General features: G+C 42.5%; 1 protein-coding gene across 11 annotated transcripts in view; it reads left to right on the forward strand.

Annotated features, from left to right (window-relative positions):
• The first annotated feature begins 1,283 nt into the window (after nt 1–1,283).
• Nucleotides 1,284–23,257, forward strand: part of brsk2a (BR serine/threonine kinase 2a) — a 173,019-nt gene continuing 151,045 nt past the window's right edge. For 2 of the 11 annotated variants that reach the window (XM_026176444.2, XM_026176447.2), the window contains exon 1: nt 1,288–1,698. In XM_026176444.2, coding sequence (XP_026032229.2) covers nt 1,605–1,698 — 94 coding nt within the window. In that variant the 5' untranslated portion in view covers nt 1,288–1,604. Of the gene's footprint in view, nt 1,699–23,257 lie in introns of all 11 variants that reach the window. The other 9 variants (XM_026176450.2, XM_026176452.2, XM_080304876.1 and 6 more) reach the window with 8 other exon arrangements.

Raw genomic sequence — 23,257 nt, forward strand, 5'->3', positions numbered from 1 at the left:
GCATGTGTCCCCTGACACCTGTACTCTCTCAGGGTGTGAGGAACAGACAGAGGCCAGAGCCACAGTCACAGGTCTCAGACCAGTGGGGTGTGAAATGAATCACAGGGCCAACACACTCTCCCACTGCTGCACACACTCGACTCGCTGTGTGGGTGTGTGTTGCGTGGCGTGTATGCGCGCTTGCGAGAGACAGAGGAGCATAAAAGGAGAGAAAGGACACTGAAAGAAAGGGAAGAAGGGGAGGTAGAGACAAGAAACTCCTACATTGTGGTTTTAGCTGCATTAATAGGTCCTCAGTTAATAAAGTCAGTATAAATATTTATCAGCGCTGTAACGCTTTCTCATGAGAGATGCCGTTTGGACTAACTGCGGTGTAGCTTTGGCATTTCATTTTCGTTCAGTCTCAGGACTTCAGACCCTGCAAGAACCAGAGTCACAACTGCTTTTGTTATTTTGATTAATTTCAGTGTCATTAGGGAATTTGAACCTCATAAGTCAGCCCTAAAATCTTGTTTTATGGATTTTTCCCCCCCACATTATGCTCACATGGTGCAAATTCATAAATAAATTTGTGTTTGAATGACCCCAAATGAATTTATGTCTAGCTTTAATATAACACCGGTGTACTGCTTGCACGGGTTTGCCTGTGAGAAACCATAAAACACAACAGGGTACAATTCTTTCGCTGATTTTTATTTCACTTGGATATTTCAGCTTCCTTTTGTAGATAGCAAAAATGATCTCATTCATCTGCCTAAGGTGAAAAGCTTCTCGGTGCTTACCATAAATCTGAATTTAAGATGTGCGGGTGCAAGTGACCTTTTGTGACCTGTAAGGAGAAAACTTGAAATCAGTTTTTTAAGCTTTTCTTTTCAGCATATTTGCATACTTGAGTGGAGTATTTGAATGAAAGTGAGACATATTTGAATAATCATGGATAAAGGGTTTTTATTGCACGACAGAGAGTAAACATACAAATATTTGAAGAATTTCAAATGAACTTGATCAGAGAAGCTCCTTAACAGTAGATGTAAATCTTGGGCTTAAGTTGAAGATTTACATTATATTTCTTATTTTTTAAAAAGACTTCAGTTGATGGGCACATTCACGGGGGCATTTAAATTTTGCGGCTTATGCTTTACATGCTATTAGGCACTTACCTTGCTTTTAATGAACTGTTCATTCTGGATTAAACTCTTTAAGATCACAACCTGCAGCTCTTCTAGAAAAAGCAAAAATCCTCCAGCAACAAGAAACGGGGCGGCAGAGGAGGGGATCCGGTGCTCTGGTTGGTTGTATCGACTGTCAATCATCCACGAGTACTCGGCAGCACCTCCCACAGACGCACAGCGGCAGCGCAGCTTTCACCCACAATGATATTCAAGGCACTTGCGGCTCGTCTGCAGCGATAGGAGAAAAGAGGACAGAAAAGAGAGCCTCACCTCCTCTAACAGCGAGTGAGGTAGGGAAAAGAGTCAGAGAGCGAGAGGAAGACGAGAGGCTGTGGAGTTAAAAGAAAGACAACGGCGGCTTGGACCTCCTGCCAGGACTCTTTAATTGTCTGCGCTTTATTATAAAGTGTCTAATTTTCACACAGATTCGACATGTCATCATCCGGTAAAGACAACAGCGGTGCCCAACACGCCAATTACGTGGGACCTTACCGTTTGGAGAAGACGCTCGGAAAAGGACAGACAGGTTAGTTGGGACAGCTTGCTCGCGGCATCCTCTCTAATTGCACAATTTATTTTCGGAGCGCTCCGCAGCGAGTTGAAATTTGGCCGGCTGGGTGTCTGCAGGTGATAAATAACTAACCGCTTAGTTACAAACACCTGCCCAGCCTTGTGGGGAATTTGGAGGGTTGTTTCGCCAGCGGTCTGACATAATCATTGTTCACACAGGATGTTGCTTTACATTGTTTTATTGGCTGTGCGTTGGCGTTGGACTGTGTGTGTGTGAATTAAGGAGCAGCAGCGTGGAAGCCGTTCAGCAGCAGAAATGATGACAGTGTGATGGGCAATGAAAATGAACTTTTTGTGTTTTGGCTCCCCTGTTTGTATGTGTGTGCGTGTGTGTGCTCTGTGATTGGAGCACAACGCCCGTTAATCCCGATTTGCCTGATACATTGATCTATTCTTAGTCCGCAGGCACGCATGGGGGAGGCAGGCGTTTCTCCTATAGGCTCTGGCTGCAATACGTGGGTTACCTCCGTTACGGAGTAACATGTCCCACCTTGACAGATGAGCTGTTCACAGAGCTGGGAAATAAGAGCCACGCTGATGTATATTCATACACCCCCAGCCAGGAGATGCGACTGGGCTTCCTATAAGAGTCACATGCTTTATCTGAGCCTAGACAGCAATGACACTGCAGTTTCTAAAGTTGCATGGCACATGCTCTCTCCAATCAGCAGGTCTCGATTCCATAATATTTCACGCTAGGTGATGAGTAGCCCACAAGCCAGTAGCACATCACTGTCCAGTACGTCCCCCTGTTGAACGGTGAGAATCCTCTGCCATCAAGTACATGCAGCCAGTGGAGCCATGTGAAAGGAGAGGCAGGCACAGCCCTGTGTAGGCAGAAATAGCAGGAGTGATGCAGCATGCTCTGTAAGCTCAGCAGCACTTAGAATGAGAGAGGCAGTGGGACTTTTTCTTCTGCTCTTTCACTATCTCTCTGTAGATTTTTCTTCCCATCTGTTGTCTAAAATGGCTACAATAGGCGTTAGTTCCCCTAGCCCGTCCAGCTGGTCATGCTGAGCAACCCTGTGTGTATGTGCAAATGTTTGTGCGCGCTCTCAGACAGTATGCTTTCTTAAAATGACCACTTAGTCACCTGACCAGCGCTCACTGTTCATTAGTGGGTCTGAGGGGGGAGGGAGCACGTCTTCATAATCCCTCTTTAACTGTAGAAGATATTTGAACGAGTCATGTTTCGCACCATGACGCCCACAGGTGGATTCAATAAAAGTTAGTTAACCAGCACAGTGCGATGCATAATGATTTCCATATGATCTATTAGTCGTAGTTAAAGTTTATGCAGCAGTTGATTTTTAAAACAACCTAATAATACACGCAGTATTCACATCCTCCTGACACCTATCTATTTTATCATTTGTGTTTACAGGAACCCCTCACTCACTTTTAAATAGCTCTCAGGAGTCCCTAATGTGTGTTTATGATGGTGCAGAGCTGGTTCCATGGCTGGATATTTAATCATATGTTGTCTCTGTAATCTATGGCACAGTGTGTATTCATGTGAATGCTGGGGCAGATTTCGATGAACGTTTCGTACTCTCCTCTGAAGTCTAGTATGGAGTATGCAAGTTACAGGTCAGCTTGCAAGGTATAACTTTTATCAAACTTACTTGGGCTGAATTTATCAAAAGGTTTTTACTTTTTAAAACATTTTTCAGTCAGACAGGTTTTTCTAATTGAATAACAGTCATTTAGTTTGAATGCTTTTGCTCTGGTTTTTCAATTACATCTCGGGGCTCATATGCACTGAAATAACCAGGCCCAGCGTTATGTGTTTGTCCATGTTCTCTGTTAGAAAATTCATTTGGTTATTGGCATCTGTGGTGCTAGTCCACGCCAAACCTATTCAGATTAATGACACTGCCTAATATCCCATTCTCCCATTTACCATTTGTTAATCTGTCAGATCTTTTTCCCAGGCCCCACGGAAAGGGTTGGCCTGGCAACTGAGTGCACCCAATGGGCTGGTCTTAACCGCAAGTGACAGCTGAGACTGTCCAATGAGCAAAGTCCTCTGTGAGCTTTCCCAGGCTATGGTTTGCTGGTATTATTGGAGGGGAGAAAGCGGAAGCCCTCTGGTAGATCTGGCGATCCTGCTCAGAGGAGTTGTGCTTTTCCATGTTCATTAAGTGATTAGGCCCTGTCCTGACATATACACATAAACACACACACATGGCCACCTCAGTAATTCTTTCTGATCTAATCCTCTACACAGCCAAAGCCCCGTCAGCTCTTACTCACACGTTCACGTGGCCCAAAGGTAGCATTCTAACTCCTGTCCCACTCTGGCTTTCAAACTCCACCTTCATGTTACTGTGCAGCTTGCATACAACAAGTCACATATACTCTTTTGCAGTGATGCAGTACAAATAGTGGGATGCATATTCTATATATTCCCTTGTCACAGAAGAGCAAGCGTGTTTACTCAGTACTTGTAGACCATATGACGATTTCTTTGTCAGGTGTAAGATGGGGCCTGAAGCAGTCTTGAAATATTGAGTGTTCTTATCGGGGCTGAAGCATCAAAAGTATGGAATCCAGGTTTTGGCCCAACCTGCCCAGTGCACTGTCTACGGTTCTATGTAGTCAATGAGCCTAAAATCCAAGATTTAGTTCATTCTGGAAGGTGGTGGGAAGACTAAGGAAAAACTCATAATTTGTTTTGATTTCACCATGATTTGATCATGACAGACAGACAAACCCTGTTATCCTGATGCAACTCTAGTTCACGCTTTACTTGAAGAATATTTAAACACCACAGTGCTCACCGGATTAACATCCTTAACACCTCCACGTGGCTAATTAGCATGAACAACATGGACACATGGCTAATGATTGTATCATTATGCATGATATAAACTTGACTGAAGCTACTTCTCAGTTGGACTTTCTCAGCCTTTATTTACATGTGTGTTGTTTACCCCAACACAAAACGTGCTCTTAATGGCTAAAAGTTTTGGCTAACACGGTGGTGTCTTTGCAGTTAGCTACAGGGCCGAACTGGTCTCATTTTAGCATCTATGGAGGATCTGAGAAGCTGTGTTTCACAACTTTCACTAGATTTCTTCCCTAAAACATCCTATGAACAGCTCTGGTAGCCATGGGATGACAGGATGAGGGCAAGAAACATACAATAGATGCAGAAGGTGGAACATTTGCATTGTGGATTCTGGATTTGTATTTGGTATATGTGTGCATTTACTCTCTCAGAATTCCCATTCAGCTTTACTTTCTGTCAAACACTAAGTTGAACTCCATGCACTGTTAGGCTGTATTATATCCTATATTAGCTTCACGAGGCTCTAATCTGTGTCACGATGGCCTAGAGACTGAGGTAGCACTTATTAAAACCCTTATTAAAATGTAGAACTTGAATGTCTCCATCACGCTGGGATTTGCAGTCACAGCCTTCTTGCATTTCAAAATCGTGTAGCTTTGTTTGACAAAGCTGAATATGTTTAATTTGTGTTTTTGCCAGTGCACTGACTTAACACAGGCTGAATCACCGCTCTGTTCCTTAATGCTTTGGAAAACACTGCCTTGCTTTGCCTTTACTTTGTTCCTGAAGGCTGTTGATTAGTGAAATAGAGGCCTATTGTCTGGAAAACACTGCATGCTAATCCAGCGTAAATCCCAGTTTTGTTTTTTGTTTTTTGTTTTTTCATGCTAGACTTGGATATTGACAGGCTAAGCGATGGAGGTTGATGTGTAGGCTCCTTGATTCCTTTGACGTTTAGAGAGTGAAATCATTTGTGCTTCAGTGACTTTCATATTGACTGCTCAGCTGATAAAAAGCTCTGCGTGATGTTGTGTCTTGCGTTCTCTTTCTCTCTTTAGGTCTCTCTGCTTTTATCTATATGCTGGAGAGTTCTTGTTTTGGGTTTCCTGTGCCTACCAGGCATTGGAGCCAGCATCTAGCTGGTCTCGCTGTTTTAGAGTCGGCAAAGGGCCGGCTGGTTTCTAACTCCAACTGCCGATTTCACTATTTGCAGTATTGGGTTGTGTTTGTGCATCTTTGTGTATGAACGATGGAGGAAAATCCATCCATGTATACATTACCCAGATTGTTCTTGGAGCCTGGTGCAATGGTGATGCACAACCGTTAATTCTGCATTGATTGATAGCTAGTAAGCCGGTGATTTAGTTCATCGGCCACTCCCAAAGATTTCCTGTCAGGTGAAATAGATCCATACTGTTTCACAACACATGATATTCCTGATGATGACAAGTGACTAGGACATGTTCGTTCAGTGCTGCCAATGAAAAGCCACTTGGCAAATCCACAAAAGTGAAATGCATTTGGGTGCTTACACGTGTGCGTCTTGTGAATCGAACAGGTGATCGTACTACAGGTGATCTATAGCCTCCTTGCCATTTAAAAAAAAAAAAAAAAGAAACACAAAAAGCTCAAACACAACTCTCTTACTCCCCCGTGTTCACAAGATTACCCAGAAAAAGTTGCCAGGTTTGACCTAAAATTGGTGAGTGAGGGGAAATAAATGAAAGGCTGCGATGATAGGCCCATGTTTCAAGGGGCCTGTTCAAAGATTCAGGTCAGAGAAGCCCTGACCCAAAAGCTGTACTCTGTTGCTCCCAGCTGGATAGCACCTCATGTTAGGATGCTGGATCAGAGCTGTAGAGCAGGAAGGCAAGCTTCCTCGGTCTCAGCCGTTTGGCTGTCTAGCTAAAGCTGAAGCCCTGCTCTCTCTGTATTGAAATGTATCTGAAATAATGGGAGATGTGTGCGTGTCTCGCCAAGGTTGTTATATTTTGGATAAAAATATATATTTAATGTGTATTTAGGCTGTTGCTTCAATGTTCTGGTCATTTTTATGGGTTCTTTAAGTAACTCAAACCAAGAATGTAGTCTTTTCACAGTCTGCATCGTTGGCTGACGTTATATAATGATGATGGTCTCTGTCATTTAATGTCCCTCTCTTCTCATCTCCCTCGCTCCATCTCGTTCCCTCTCTGTCCCTCTTCCCCATGGCCAGTCAAGATTCATACAGGGATTCAGCCATGTGGTAAATCAGACAAGACCTCAGTGGAATTGCATCGATTGGGAGGAATGTATGTAGCCAACGATTTTCAGAGATTAATGACGAGGAAAGAGGTGGAGAACTGGTGCAGGGGGGGCAAAGGGAAGGAGGAACCTTGAACCGAGAGAGCATGAAGCTGTGGTGAATGTTCTGACTGAAGTGGAGGTTATTAATTAAGGCAAAGTATCGATCATTCTCTTCATTATTCTCCCCTCCTCCCTGATTTTCATCTCTCTATTGCTGACCTCCAGGCCAGGAAAGGGTTCAGTCTTTAAATGGGAGGACAGTGAATAAAGAGCGGGAGTGCTGGAATAGTCTCTGTGGCTGATCATGAATGAGGGTGTTTATTTATTGTGTGTATTTTTTGGACAGGCCCCATCACATCCTATTTGGTTTTCAACCTAACTCAGTGCATGTGCTGTCACTACATCTCTGTTACATTACATAGCATGGAGAATCAGGTTAGGGCGACGTGATGCTACGGTCTGTTTTCCCTGAGTTACAGCGGGCCACATACACACCCACGCAAACAATATCTGTTCACTCTGTCCATATCTTTCTCTCCATCACTGAGGTCCCCACTTCTGCTCAGCTTCTGTGTTTCGTGTAATGTGTTATCGTCTCGCACTATTTAAAATTTCACACTGCTAGTTTTGCAACGCAGCACTGAGAATGCGAGCAGAAACGTACCATTTTTCTTTTCACGGTGCAAAAACTGTTACATTTATACTTGATTTTGTTTGCACTGTTCAAACAAAGTCACTGTTCAGTAAAACATGCCTCTTGTTCGGCTTTTAAACATCCTTCTACCAGCCGCAGTCTCTGTGAATGTTTGATGCTGCCAGTCAGCTTTTCAGTCAGTCAAGTCAGCTGCCACATCTTTTGTTCTGTGTTAACTTGGAGCATTTAGGAGACACTATAATGTATTAAACGTCTGTGCGCACAGCAGTTGTCTTAATCAGCCAGCCTCTCTTTCTTTCGCGCTCTCTCTCTCTCTCTCCTCTCCCAGTTCAGATTAACCCTTGCTGAGCTGCCTGTCTGGCTCTGACTGTGAGAACACCGGGTTGGTTGCCAAGGTTGGCTGTCTGGTTGTCATGGTTTCCCTGCTTCTTGCTGGTTCCCAGTCTTCCCTCATGAAGAAATAAAGGGAATACTCTCTCTCTAATTCTCTCCTCTTACTGTCTCTCATGCTGTCTCTATTGCTCTCATTCCTCTCGCTTTCTAGCTCTGTAAGTGGCTGCAATCTGAAGTTAGCATCGTAACAGTCATGCTGCAAAGTCCTCCGCTGCTTTTCGCAAGCTTGTCTTTGTTTCTGTTTCCCTGCCTCGCTGCTACATGCCTCTGGAAAAGAGTCTGTGAACGACTGTTTTGAAGAAATGCTGCATGTGTGTGTTGGCCGTGTGCTCGCGCGTGTGCTCAGACATACGGTCATGGATCAGACCGGCTTGCCCTGCTCTGTGCTCTGCGCTGTGTGCTGTGTTCCCATTTAAATCTGGGAGATTAGCACATGTGGGGAGCCTCGGCTTTAGTTGCTGTCAGCTCAGTTAGCCTTGGCACGCTGTCCTCAGATCAGGGGGGAATCTCTGCGCTCATCCCCTCTCCAATGCTGTCTGTCGCGCTGTACCTTATCCATTAAAAAGTAGGGGAGTGGGCCACTGACCTTGACTTTTGCAGCATTTTAAAAAACACATCACGTTAATTCAGGATGTGAATTTAAAGATATTTTTTTAAAATGAAATTTTATAAGATTCCAAATGTTAAGTAGCATTATTTAAAATGCTTATACTGCGGCAAGCTTTAAGTGGTATATTTAATTTTGTGAATCTTCCTGTTTCTTTTTAACTAACTAACAAATATCAGCAGATGCATACTAAAAGCTTTTGTGTACTAAATGAATACATTGGAAATCAAGTGTGAAGATAAATGAAAGAGTCGTGTTTGTCATTTTAGGATTCTTTTTAGCCAAGCTGGCTAATTCACCTGGGGTGCTTTGCCATTAAGAAAGTCAGCTAGCCTGGAAAGTTTTGCTTATTGAAGTATAATTGAATTTCCAGTATGAATACACTGAATGAATGACTATTAAATTGCACGAACTGGTGCCTTTGCTTTTGCAGACCTGCTGGCAATTCCCTTTGGACTGCATTCCAAGAAAAAAAAATACATGAATGAAAATGTGCGCTCATTTACTGAGTGAAGCGCATCCCAGATGGCAGGGGCAGGGTAATTGTGATGCATTCAGAGTTTCCACTGCCACGCGCTCTGTTGTCAGCTCTTTAGGATATGGAGCACAATGTCATCCACGAAACACCTGAGACGTGGCTCAGCATGTGAAGTGAAGTAGACAGGCCTCAATAAGATTAGGTTAGATGAGCATGACTGGTCACAAACCGGGAACCTGCACTGCCGCCTTGTCTCTTTGACACTGACTTCTAACACTTGGCCGGACTTAAGAGACTTATCACAATGTTTGCGAGCTCAACTCATTTTATCCCAGCGTGAAAGATGAAGGTGACTGTTATTTATCGAGAGAGGGAAGAGGACAGGTTTGGTTTGATAATGGGCCTGGATCACAGGTGTACCACAGTTGTTCGGCCAAAACAAACAGTTTCTTTTGTGTTGCCACTCGATCAGAGACGGGGTCAGCGCTTTGAGCCTGCTGCCAGGTCACATCCTCTGTCATGACTACAAATTAGGATGAAAACTGATCTGAGATGACAGTGAGTCTAGTACAGTGTAACTAATTATTGGGAAAATTCAGAAACTGTATTATTCTCATACATTTTAGGTAAAAAAAACAAAAAAAACAATCTGCTTCATATTTTTGCACAATCTTTGCTTTGGTTTGCTCAAAGATTTGGTTAAATTACTACTTTAGAAGTATAGGGGTGTTTATTTCAGTTATTTTGTGTGTAGGCTTTGATTGTTGTTTGTTGTGGCTTCTGGTGTTCAGCTGGAAATGTAGATTACAGTAGCTATGCTGTGAAATAACAGTTCAGTGACAGCTAAATGTCAGTACTTTACTACTGTAGTTAATGTGTGTTTTGAATGTGTTTTTTCCCTCTTTTGGCCTAAATTGTTGGTTCATCCAGTGCTACTTTCCTCAAAATCTGTGGCCTTGCAGTACTGTGCTAGTTTGTAAAAGTATTTCAGCATAAATCTTTTAATACCACCAGAAAGCTTTCCTATTTGGACATTGCACCAACCAGAATTTAGCTTTCTCCCTGTATTATTATTATTATTATTATTATTTAACACCAATTAATAGGGGACAGCATTAGACTAAAGATTAGGTGCTATTTATTATGCATCATTACCACTGCACTGCTTGTTCCTTTGTTAATGTTCTCATATGAACTGACTGGAAATATTAAATTAATTCTCATATAATTAGATTATTAACTCTAAAACTCACATTTATGTTGCAGTTGAAAATGAATAGCTCTATTTTTCTTTCAACAGGCTTAAAGTCTGAGTCAGACGAAGTAAATAGAAGCCCTATAGAATCTATTCAATACTGATGAAAAAATATCCTCAAAGGAGCCCGACTTTTGTTGGTGTCAGATCTTTATCTTTTTTTTAAAGTTTTGCAATTTTGCTTTCTTACCTTACGTCTCACTTCCCTTTTCACACTCTTTTTACAAATTAGACAGTTTGTGGGGTAATTGTTAAAATAAAAAAGCGATGAAGTCATTGGTTGTTTCATCTTTCGATCCCAGCTAGTTGGCTTTGTTTATTCATTGCTAAGAGCAGCTTACTTCTGCGGTGGCTGTTGCTGTGTGTTATGCCACTGTGTGTGTATGTGAGAGTGTGTAGACTGGTCTGACTGCTGGAGCTTTAGTGTGCACTGCGTGTTCCCATTTCACAAGCTCTCTGTCGATACATAACAGCATCTGAGGGCTGTAACTCATGGGACAGGGGTGAACATGAGAGAGGCAGAGAGGAAGGGGGGTACAGCCTTGCCAAAGGAGAGAGTTTCTGAGTGAGAAAAAGAGTCACAGCAGTAAAGCGTCTCTCAGGGTCAGTGCCTCTATTATCATTCAAATCCAGCATGCACACCAACCACGTTGATGCACAGTTGCACATGGTGCACAAACACGAGCACACACACAGAGACTGGAATGTGCTGTGTAGCAGTACTGTGGTGGATTTTTTTTTCTTTTAGTTATACAGGAGTGGCTGCAGCAGAGCTTCTACGGCATCAGTGGTGGAAATGCATCCACAGCAGGAAGGATTGCTCTTGGTACAGAGCCTGAAGACACACAAACATGTACACACACTTCTTCATGCCCGTAGGATATTTAGGAGGCTTGTTCCTCTACTCTTCACTCCCGTCCTCCGTTTCACCTCACAAGAACTTAACTGTAAGTGAAGACGCGTTGGAAAGTGTTTCATACAGTCGGTATATTTGTAAATTGCACATGTATCTTCTCACTGCTATGATGTGATGAGTCAGTAGCCATAGCAACACAGACACACACTCTTCATGTGTAATTTCACATGCCAGGGGTACGATTGTGGCCAAGCCCAAATAAGTTGTTATTTTGATTGGTCAGCTGTGTTTTCTATCCTCGGTGCTGTTTTGATGCATTACAGGGTGTGGAATGAGAGCACGATTGTGAGTCAACAGTGTGTTCGTGTCCATTTGGCTCTGTAGACTCTGCTGCGTGTTGTAGAAAAGCTGACGGCATATGCAGGTTGGTGTGTGGCACCGCATGACTCATGGGTACATTATTATAATCATTATGACAGTTACTGTCCGTATATGATACTCTTTCAACCCGTCTGCTGTGGTGCAGACAGTACAAGTTTACCTTGAGTTTATATAATATCGCTTTTGGGAAACATTTAAATGACAGTACTTGGACCAAACCACTGAAGGAAAGGCTTTGGTGACGCTTTCATTTAAAATATTTTAAATTACTACCGAGGATTTCAACGGATAAATAATAAAGCTGAACTTATCCTTCTTACACTTGTAATCTCCAAATTCATTTCACCTGTAACCTCAGAATTCATTCCTGTTCTCTTGTATTTCTGTGTCCATTACACTCTGTCCGTACATGTCTTGCAACAGTCTCCCTTTCTGACCCTTCCTCTTCCTGCTCCCTCGTTTCCTCGCTTTGTGCCTAATGGAGGTATTCCCCTGCAGCCTTCAGACCTCGCACTGCCATTCTGCTCAGGTAGGGCTCATTTCATGCAGCATGATTAGATCTCACTGGCTGCAATTCAGGGCTGGATAAGCCAGAGTGCTGTGGGCCTGCATAGTAGCAGAAGGAATTCAATTAAATCTTTACATATACTCCCCTTGCAGTATATACCTGCCAATCTGCACATAATATGCACATAAATTTTAACCCACACAAGCAAGCATGAATGTAAAAATTCTCATACATTACATCAGGCTTTCATTTTTGCACACTATAGTGGCCGTGGCTTAATATACAATGAAATTTGATCTATGTATATATGATTAACCTTGCATAATGCATTAACTCTTATAAGATTACCACCTCCCCTTCTTTTCCAGCTCAGTTTCCACATCTTTCTCACTGTAACACACCAAAGACCCCATTTGTAACATTAAAAATAGTAAATCACACACACACAGCCATTCATGTGTGTGCGTAAATGGGTTAATTTGATGTGAACCGAGGCTATCACAGTGCATCTAATGAAAGACGCATACCCTGTGTTGGCTTTATGGGCCAGTGCTGGTAATTGCTTGTAAAGACTGATCTGAGCTGAATGTATCCTCATACTTCATGTAACAAACCACAAGGGAAGACACTAATAGTAATTGGACAATGATATAAGACTAAAGTGTGTGCGTGTAATTTTAATGTGGCCTCTTCTCACATTTTATTGTCTCTCATTAAAGTTTTTTTTATGTATCTGAGATTTTGTAATGCGTGGCATTTCATGTTTGTCAGCATAAAACAGAAGTGAGAACTGCACTGCATTATTACTTGATGTTGTTCACTCACGTTTCTGATGCCCTTAAGCTTGTGACTGTGTCTGTACAACTTGAGCTGATTAGCCTTGCAAGGGACCTGAATTTATTACTCTGTCTTCACCAGTGTCATTATACCTCAGCCTCTTATATTCACTCCGTAATGAGACTTTATGAAATATTCTAACCTTTACCTGGAGGTGCTCATTGTATGTGTGTTTCTGTGTATCGGCACTGACGGATACAGCGAAACGAGAGACTGACAGACTCGTGAATACATTTCCACGCACCTGCATGCGGACATAATTCGAGCCTGTGTAATGATTTGTTATTCCAGAGTTTATCGTAGCAGCCGATGAAGGGGTCCAGGCTAGATCAGGCTCATTAAACCTGAGCGAGAGATGTGCCTGTTGGCTGGGTGTGTGTTTGCTTTAGTCTGCGTCTCCTCTCTTCTTACACTTCATCCCCGATCACACTCTCCCTCTCTTTCTATCGCTGTCTCTAACGGAGTACAACACTAAATCAGCCTGGCCTTTTAATTAAAAGTCACATTTTCTGTGCTCTAAGCGCGCTATAAACAGGCTGAGCTGCACATGGACACCTCGCTGCTCCCTCTCTAAAACATGTACTGTAGACTGTACGTCAGACCAGCGTCGTGAGAAGAATGTTGATCTTTAAGAAAAACCTCTTCATTCGTCATGTACTTAATTTTCTCACTCGTCTAAAAGAAGTAGTTAATTTACCCCCCTTTGTCTTGTTTGACTTTAGGAGTAGACCCTCTCTGCTGCCCTTGCCCCATTTGAAGATCGCTTTAATGAAGTGCTCTTGTTCCCTGTGAATTATACTGCAGCAGTTTTTATGTCACGTATGAGAAGTCCCATGTATGAGGGCATGGAGGTGAGAGATGAGTACAGAGAGCTCACCGAGGCCCTCTCCCGGGGCCCGAAGTTATGTGTCCAGACTACGGAGCGATTCATTAACCGATTCCCAGCACTCGCATCAGGCCTATTCGGGTTCACACAGGCTCTCAGCCTGATGTTGATCTTGCCTTTACATGCCCCTCACACACAAGGCAGTCTCTGAAGTCTTATGGAGAGGCTAAGCATGGTTGGTGGAGATTGGGGATGAGGGTCCTCCATCTAGTTGGTGTTATATAAGCACAGAGTGATTAGTGGTCTCCCTGTGGGTGTCGTCTTGGTTTAATGGCTAGAACCTCATGTCAAACACAGCTGCTATTTAGTTTTAAGTGGATTTTACCCATTTCTGTTTATGTGGACGCATGTGTAAAATTTCATTTCTGCAACACCAAATCGCATGCAGGGAGTGTTCATCATGTATGAATACGCATACACCGCATTGTTACTCTGTGAGCAAGCATATGCATAGATATAACAGTGATAGCTTGTATGTGATTAATCTCTGAGGCCCTGAGGTGATGGGGTCAGAGTGGAGTTGCCTGTGGTGCTAATGACAGTGATTAAAGTGGGGGTCGTTGGGGCTTAACCTTCATCAGATTCTTCTCCTCAATATGCTGTCCCCATGGGACATGGCTAACCTTATTACTGCTGAGGAGACCCAGTTTTACTCTTCATAGTCAGCGTGATGAGTAAATTGATGTTTTTTTCTTCTTCTTTCACTTTATTATTTTTTACACAATGCCACATCATAACCTTAAACTTTTCTCTTTAGAAATTACATTCAGCAGAAGTAGAATTGGTAGCATTGTAAAGCACTCTACCAAGGCTAGCCCTTATTCTTTCTAACATCTAGTTATTCAAGCAGTTAAATATTTGGCAAATTATTCAGTGATATATTACCTCATTTAGCTGTGGAGTGTATTGCAGGGAAAGTTTAAAGCCTCTATTAGCTGTTCACCCTGTAATCTGAAACAACCCTGTTTGATTTCGTCAATTTATCATATAATATATAAGCCTTTATCACATTGCAGTCCATTTGGCATATTAAATCTTGTAACCCACATTATCCATTGTGGCACAACCCAACATCCACAATGGCAAAGCAGAAGCTGATGACAAGACAATATTTAACTTCAAAAGTTCTTTGAATGTTAATAATCTGGATGAGTGATTAGCCCAATTATAATAATACAAATAATGGCCTACATTTATATTGGTTCAGCCAGTTAGCAAAACAAGTTAATTAAGCCACGCCACATTAGTCTATGATTATTTTATTTGGACATGTAATAGCTTCAGAATGCCTCAGTGCTCACATGTTTCCAACCAAACATTGCAAATGATCCCCATCATATTAAAACCATTGGCCGCTTTGCCTTAATAGGGGTTTCCCATATTCCCCAAGCTTGCGGTAATATCTGAGTTGGATCCACATTCTCAGCCCAGCACACTGGTGAGACTGAACTAAGAGCTGAAGTCTTTTTAATGGGTTTTATCAACCATTTTCAAAGGTGCTTTTTCCTGCACCACTTGCTTTGGTTTTTTCCATCAACTTCTTTCTCGCTCTCTCCACCCCCTCCCTCATTTCCATCCGCTTCTCCTTTTTTTTTTTTTTACCCTGCCTTTCCAATTCCTCCTTCCTGTCCTCAAACTCCCTCACCATTTTCTCTGCAGCTCTCAGCGTCACCCTGCTGTTCCTCTCCTCCTCCATCTCTCTGTATTACCCCTTTTCAGCCTAATGGGATCATCGGTTAACATGTCTCCCTCTCTAGCCTAGGTCTCTACTATATCCTCGCTTATCGCTGTGAAGTTAATGAAATGGAGTTCAAGAATGACCCCTTCCCTCCATCACTCCCTCTCCACTTTCTCACCTATAGTATCTTCATCCCCTCATAGCAGCCTCCTTCTCTAAGTATCTTTATTCTTATAACCTTATTATTTCTTTCCTCTGACTTTAAATCTAAAGTCCAAAGTGAGCAACCCTCAGTTTTTTTTCCTTACTCGCCTCTCTCCTATCTTTAATTCCTAATCCTAGTCTTTGCACACAATCGATGAGGCTGTAAATGAATTTCTTCCCTTCCATCAGTATTATTATCTCCCCAAATCCTTTTTAAATGTCTGTATTCTGTAGCTCTGCCTAATACTGAAATAGAAAGGCCTGGTTGCACATAATGTTGTGTGCTCAATAGGTACAAACACCACCTGCCTACTCCCTTGGCCTCCTCTTAAAGCTTTCTTTCCTCTAACTGCCAATGTTGCGCTTCGATCAGTGACCCTGAGTCTTTTTGTATAAGTTGTAAAGCAGAGAGGAGGAGGAATTCTGCATGTGTTGGTGTATATGTCTTGTGCATGCACGAGTGCTGTCATCTCAAGCCTCCCTAACTGTCAGAAATGTCACATAAGGGTTGCCCACACAGATGGCATTGTTGGTGGGCTGTGTACGTATAATGCTGTCACCGTGTGCGTGCATTCGTGTGTTAGAGAGAGAGGGAGAGTCTGGCTGGCCTGTCAGACTAATGCACAAATATACTGCCTGTAGCTTGGCTCATGGGTTAGTCAATGAGGAAAATGCATATGTGGATAAATGCAAAGGATTATCTGTCACAGAGTCCCTGAATATAATCACGCACGCACATGCATCCACACACACACAGACACACACAAAGCAGCAAACCGAGCAGGGAGCGTGTGCCGGCACACCTGGTGAGTTCAGACAGCATGTCAGCATCTCACAGCAAGAGGTTCCAATCAAGACAGCGATGCTGACGTCCCCACCAGCCCCACCCCCACCTGGCTTGTATTCAGTCACCCTCTTACCCCACCTACCCATCCATGCATACATTCCCCCACGCATGAACACTGATATATCTTTACACCACACTTGAGTGCAAAAAGATTCTGCTTTTTTTTTTTTTTTGTTGAGTTGCTTTATTCAGAAGTACACGCGGGTGAGTGAGTGGGAGTGCCGGTTATTTTTATACTGTGCATGCGCCTGTTTGCGTGTTAGTGTGCGCGCATGTGTGCATACTGTTTTCTTCTATACCTGGTTACCCTCATTGCTGGACATCATTATAGTCATATGGTCACCATGGTAACTAGCATAGTGTGTGCGTGCGTGCGTTTTGCTGGCTTTGATGATGCACCTCATTCATTCATTCATTCATTCTTATAACTGTTACTGGGGCTTTGAAACTCCAGGCCACATTACACTTGGGGGTTAGCTATAATTGATAGGACGGTTATGTCATCAAAGGCCCATGTGATCTCTGAGATGTCACAGAAATTGTCAGCGATCGCAGTTTATTGCTGATATGTTTTTAAAATTTTGCTGTCACCCTGCTGTCGCATCATTATTAACAACTACCTCATTGGTAAGGCACTCATAAACTCTCTTATGCTAGTTGTTCTTTATGCAATGACAATAAATTAATATTTTAAATTCTCAATAAACATATCAGTAACTGATTTGATTAAGTTATAAATAGTTTGGCATGTAGCCCCCAACACCCAAAAACCTGCCAAAAATGCAACACTTAAATGTCTTAGTCCAAGGGTCTGTCTTCACATTACTTCCTTAGACAACCTTAGATTTTTGTCCTTCCACAAAAATCCCCAAATAAACTAGATCTAAACCAGAGAAAAGAAGCTATTTCTTACATTTGACATGTTGACAATACAAATATTCAGAGAAAACCACTCTAATATATGAAGAAAACAGACCATTAATGGGAATTCAGATCAGTGCAGAATAAGAACAGAATATCATCATGGATATAACACTTAGGAAAAGTAAAAGGTAAACTATTTGGAGGAAAAAGAAGAAAACCATCTTTACAAGAAAGAAAATAGATGGATAAGGCCTGAGAGAAAAGGAGATGGTGGCTAGCTGCAAGGATTAAATCTCACTCAGGCCCAGCCCTGTGAGATTACCAGCTATCCACTCGAGTGCTATGAAAACACCGGCAGATTAGGCGTACACACATACACATGCAGGCACACCCACACACGCACCCTTATGCATGCACGTAAATACACAAACAATGTAGTGGATTAGGTCCCGTTGCTAACCCAGGGGCCAGGGTGAAGCAGATGGCTGCCCTTTGTATTGTTATGCAACCTTACTGAGAAGCACTCCACAATTCATTTTCCTGACGCATAGCACCCATAAAAACAAATAAGTATAATTACATTATATTATTTTATGCATACTTTGTGAAAACAGTTTGTAATCTTCTCTCACTAATCAGACATCTATTAAAAGCTGTGAAAAGATGAACCGAGTAACAGAAGAAATAGAGGAAGAAGAAGACAGGCGGCCCAGGTAGAGCGAGGGTAGTTGTGGCACAGCGCCACAAGGTTTGGAAAAGTGCCAGATAAGCATCCTTGCACACACACAGATATACGCATTAAACACTTGCAAAACCCTCCCGGTAGGGTGCTCGGGTGAGCTAAGGTGACCTGACTTGGTGATGGAAGGGTCACCATGCCAACAGGCTGACTGATGTCACCATGGCAGCCTATGTCTGAAGGAAAGGGGGGAACTGAGTGCAGAGGTGTGTGTGTGTGTGTGTGTGTGCGCGCCTTGTGGTGGCAGGCCCTGTGTGTGTCAGGAGTCAGATGGAGTCAGGCCCTCAGAGTATTCACTGACAAGCTGACATTGAGAAAGTCTGTGTGGTACAATATGGAATGGTTGTAGGGCAAGAAACCGATTAACTGTGTAAGTGTGTTCAGCTAGCTCTGAACACAGTTACAGTATATACATTCACTGGCCACTTTATTAGGTATTCTTTGCTATTATCGGTTTTGTTTTTTTTGTTTTTGTTTTTTTTACCCCTTTTTGCCTTCACAGTGCCTTAATATTTTGTGGCACAGGTTAAACAAGGTGCTAGAAGCACCGCTCAGAGGCTTTGCATTGCTTTCCATGTTGACATGATAGGGTGACGTGGTAGGCCATTTGATGTGTTATCATGCTAGAAACAGCCATCAGATGATGGGTACACTGTGGTCATAAGGTGACGGGCATGGTCAGCAACAGTACTCAGGCAGGCTGCGGTGTTTAAATGATGTCGCAGCAGAAATTGAGACCGATCAGACCCGGCAACAATTTTCCAATCTTCGGTGTGAATTTTAGCCTCGGGCACTAAGCTGACAGGAGTGGCTGCAAGTGTGGTGTTCTGCTGCTGTAGCCCATCTACTTCACTATTCGAAGTGCTTTGCATTCAGAGATGCTCTTCTGCATGCCTTGGTTGTAATGAGTGGTTATTTGGTTTACTTGCCATACTGTCATTGCGAAGCAGTCTGGCCATTTTCCTCTGGCCTCTGGCATCAACAAGGCATTTTTACCTAGAGAACTGTCACTTACTGGATATTTTCAGACCATTCTCTCTAAACCCTAGAGGTAGGTTTGTGGGGAAAATCCCAGTAGATCAGCAGTTTCTGAAATACTCAGACCAGCCCCAGCCAGTCTAGCACCCACAATAATGCCACATATAAAGTCACTTAAATCACCCTTCTTTCCCATTCGGTTGCTCGGTTTGAACTTCATCCATTTCTGTTGACTATATCTACATACCTATGATTAGCTCATTAGAGACTTGTGTTAGCAGGCAGTTGAACGTGTGTACCTAATAAAGCGGACAGTGCTGTTTAAGTGTGTAAATATATATTGTTTTTTTGGTTCTTGCTGTTACCCTGCTGTCGACTCATTAATAACAGCTACCTCATTGGTAAGACGCTCATAAACTCGCCTCTTTCTTCTCTTTCTGTTCCCTCAGTGATGAGTCTTTAGATGAACACAGGACACTAACTCCCTACAGTGATTCACTGGTTTCAATTACAGATTATAGAAACACAGACGGCGGGCGATCTGACCAAGCTCTCTGTGTCTGTGATGCCTCGCTTTTTATATATTCTCACCAACGCACGTAACACAAAGGAACTAAAATATCTGTGACTAAGATGATCATTGCCTATTTCCAGTCATTTCACACAAAATAGTCACTTGCTGCTCATTTCTCAAAGCCTGTGGTCTGTCATAGCAACACAGCCTACTATTATGCCACATTTGAAAGATAAGAAGAAATGATAAAATACAGTATGTCCTTTACTCTTTTTTTTTTTCTTCATTTGTTGTACTCGAGTACCAATTTCACATTGGGACACATATTTCTAAGTGCAGTATTTTAATCTGCCGTGAGGTATGATGGGAAATTTCAATCATGCTGGGACACAGTGAATGGTTTCTGGGGGGGGGGGGGAAGATATGTGGCGATAAAGAAGGTTTAAATAGCATTACTGTCAGAATAAACCATGAAGTAGTGTTAGAATAAAACCCAGAAGTTAGCTTTCTATTGATTTTTAACTAACCACTAGAAGGCCTTTAATAGCTCTTTGGGGAATAGACTATTTATGTGGAGTGTTTATTTGAACACACTGAGTAGAACTTTTACATGTCATAATGTTACGTAGTTTGTTGCCCGGCATTATTCTTTAACAGCTGAAGTGTTTAAGTATATGGACTAAACCCAGTGTTTTATAGAACTGAGAGCTGGCTGGCCTTACTCTGTTAATGCCAGAGTTTACTGAAAGGTCAGGTCAAAATCACGAGCATGTCTCTGTGTTTCAGTGATTCTCTTGGGAAACAAGTATTCAGCTACTTTTCTCTACCACCGTTTCGCTCACTCTGCTTCTCGCTCTTTAGTCTCTGGTTTTACATCATCTTTTATTTATGCCTACATATCTACAAATGCATATTCAGGCTGTTTCTGAGCCTGCCATTACTTACTACGAAGAGAGAGGCTGGATTTATACATTGGTCTGAGTCTGACTGAGGTCATTCTGAAAAATGGGTGTCAGTCTCACGGTCACATGCGTTGCTCATATGTGCATGCACATTAAAACTCTGTTGCAGGCACAGCAATAATAATAGTCTGGCATCCATTAATTTTTTTGGGTTAGAACAGTCATTACTGTCATCACTGTTCCTCTCTGAATCACTTACTGTCAGAAGATGTGCACACACAAAGACACTCTCACTCACTTTGAATGTTGCCTATACCCTTTCAACCTCTGCTTCTGTATTTCTGTTTTTCTCCCACCCCCCTCAGAGGTGGTGAATCCCCAGGATGACAACCCACCCACCCCCCTTGTTTGCCCCCCTCCATAGCTGCCTGTCAGCCAGGAAACAATAGGGACTGGGGCACATTTGCCTTTAAAAAGAGGCAACACTGACTTACCCTTCCTTCCTGCCGCACTGGGTGTCTTTCTCCCTAGCTTCTTCTTGACTCTGTCTTCCCCCTCACTTTCTATCAACTGTGATAACTCATTAATGTCACAGACCTGTGTGTATGTGCTACAGTTGGCCTATTGGTGCAAGATAGCCAGTGAACTATGTGATCAGGTTAAACACAATGAAATGGAAAGAGGTAAAGGCCAACCATGCCCTATCATATGAACAGGTTCATTGCAGTGTACATGTCAGACAACAAAGAAAGGTTAGCAAAATGTAACGTGAGCACTAACACAGTTGATTTGTTTATTTATTTAGGATAAATAAAAAATGTGTATGGCATGCTGAAGTAGACTGATGGAAAAAATGAATTCAATTAATGATTTAATAAGATTAAACCTGTAAAAACTAAATTTTTGAGTGGCACCTGTTTATCAATTGTTTTATCATCAGTATAACTTAAAGTAAATTGTTCACTATGAGGAAGGGCATGTTATTAATTATGCTAAACCTGTTTTTGCTTTTGTAACTGTAAGAATACAAGAAGAGATAATAAAGGTTAAAACATACAAAGAGGGAGACGGATCGAGCTCTTCTAGCACCATCACCCCCCCCCCCCCCCCCCCCCCCCCAAAGGAAGACAGATTTATGTTTAAAACATCACTCTGACTGAGCCAGGTTCAGCTAGAGTTAAATGCTTTGATCAGCATGCTGATTATGCTATGTTCCGGACACCTCTGTGTGTGTTAACCTGTCCCTTTTTTTTCCAAAAATGGATGCTGCTTAGCATGGGGACCCTGTAGTCCTGCAAACCAAGCTGTGCTGCACTTTAGACTGGAGAGTGTATGTGTTTTTGTGTGTGTGCCCCGGGCGCTTCTTCCTGAGTGGTCCCTTGGTGCTCCTCAAACTGACATAACAATCATGCACAGACACACACTCAAGCAGTTAGACAAGCACACCTAGGGACTGGCATATGAATGCCCACGCCACACACATGCGTACCCATATATCCGTAAGGTAGAGACACACACGCACAAACTAACAGACAGTCATGCACAGTATAGCCGCAGGCAGTATGGATCAGTGAGGTGCTTAGGAAGGCTAAGATAAGGGTGAAGACAGGGTGAATACAACTAAGTACTGCAGAGTATCATTTCAGTATCAGATGAGCTAAGCAACCATGAGAATCCTGCACATTCGCCAATATATAAGATTTTTAGAATTCTTCTAACACCAGGCTGATTTTAAAATGTTCTTTTTTTTTTTTGTTATTGTTGTTCCTCATCGCCATTGATTGACAAGCCACCCTATCAATGCACTTGAAGGATCGCTATTTTCACGATTATACTGCAGGCTAATGGAGGTGAATCATCTGGTTGCAGATTGTTTTCTGTCAGCGCTGTGGGGAGGTGGTAGGAGTTGGTAGTGGCAGCTGCGTATGTGTGTTGCTGAACTGTAGAGCCCTGTAGTTGATTCCTGTCAAGCCCATAGCACCACACTCAGATAGAGCTTGACCAAGCGTTTAAACGCTGCTCCAGGATTTCCCGCTGGTATGGGCTGAGTGGAAGTGTCAGTCACTGAGAGGTGTGTTTGTGTAGAACTGGCAGCACTGAGGGATGCTGGCAGTTTAGAGAGGTCGAGAAGGTTCAGGAGGCTAGCTTTTGGCATTAAATATGAAAAGCAAGAGAAAAGATGGGTTTGATTAAAATACAGAGGGCGATTTTAGGAGCATGGAGTGTGAATGACCATGTATGAGAAAGTGGGTCATTGAATACCTCAGGCTTGGGAAAATCTCATAGCAGATACCGAAAGGGGAAGTACTCTGTGTGTGTGGTATACATACAAACCCTTGTTTATATGCCCTTAAAAGTGCATAGGCATGCTGACTGATAGTCAACCTTCAAACTTTTACAATGCTTTATAATGTAATTTTGTTTATTAGAACCACGGGTAATGTTAAGCCTTCAAAGATGCTTTAACAGTTGGGTAACTTTACTTTTTTACTAGCATAACCTTGGTAAGCTCAGTTTATATTAACAAGAAGTATATCTATGACCCTGGCAAACAGATATTAGTGACAAGGAGCAGCACTATTTTTTATTTTATTTTTTTAATGAACCAAGAAAAGTCTGTCAGTCTTTAAACTGAAAGCACTCATTGATAGCCAAATTCTGCCATAGCACTTCCCTTCATAATAACTCTCAACAACTCTCATTTAGGATTGAAGTGCTTTGCAGACACTTGAAACTTACAAAGTTTTCCAAGGAGTCAATCCAAGCAAACCCAGTTACATTCCAACCTCCCATTTGTAAGCGATTCATGTTGCTGTTTTCACATTGATGGTGCACTTTAACCATCTGTTGGTT

This window comes from Astatotilapia calliptera, chromosome 7 (genome assembly GCF_964374335.1).
Source record: "Astatotilapia calliptera chromosome 7, fAstCal68.1, whole genome shotgun sequence".
NCBI classification, from domain to species: domain Eukaryota; kingdom Metazoa; phylum Chordata; class Actinopteri; order Cichliformes; family Cichlidae; genus Astatotilapia; species Astatotilapia calliptera.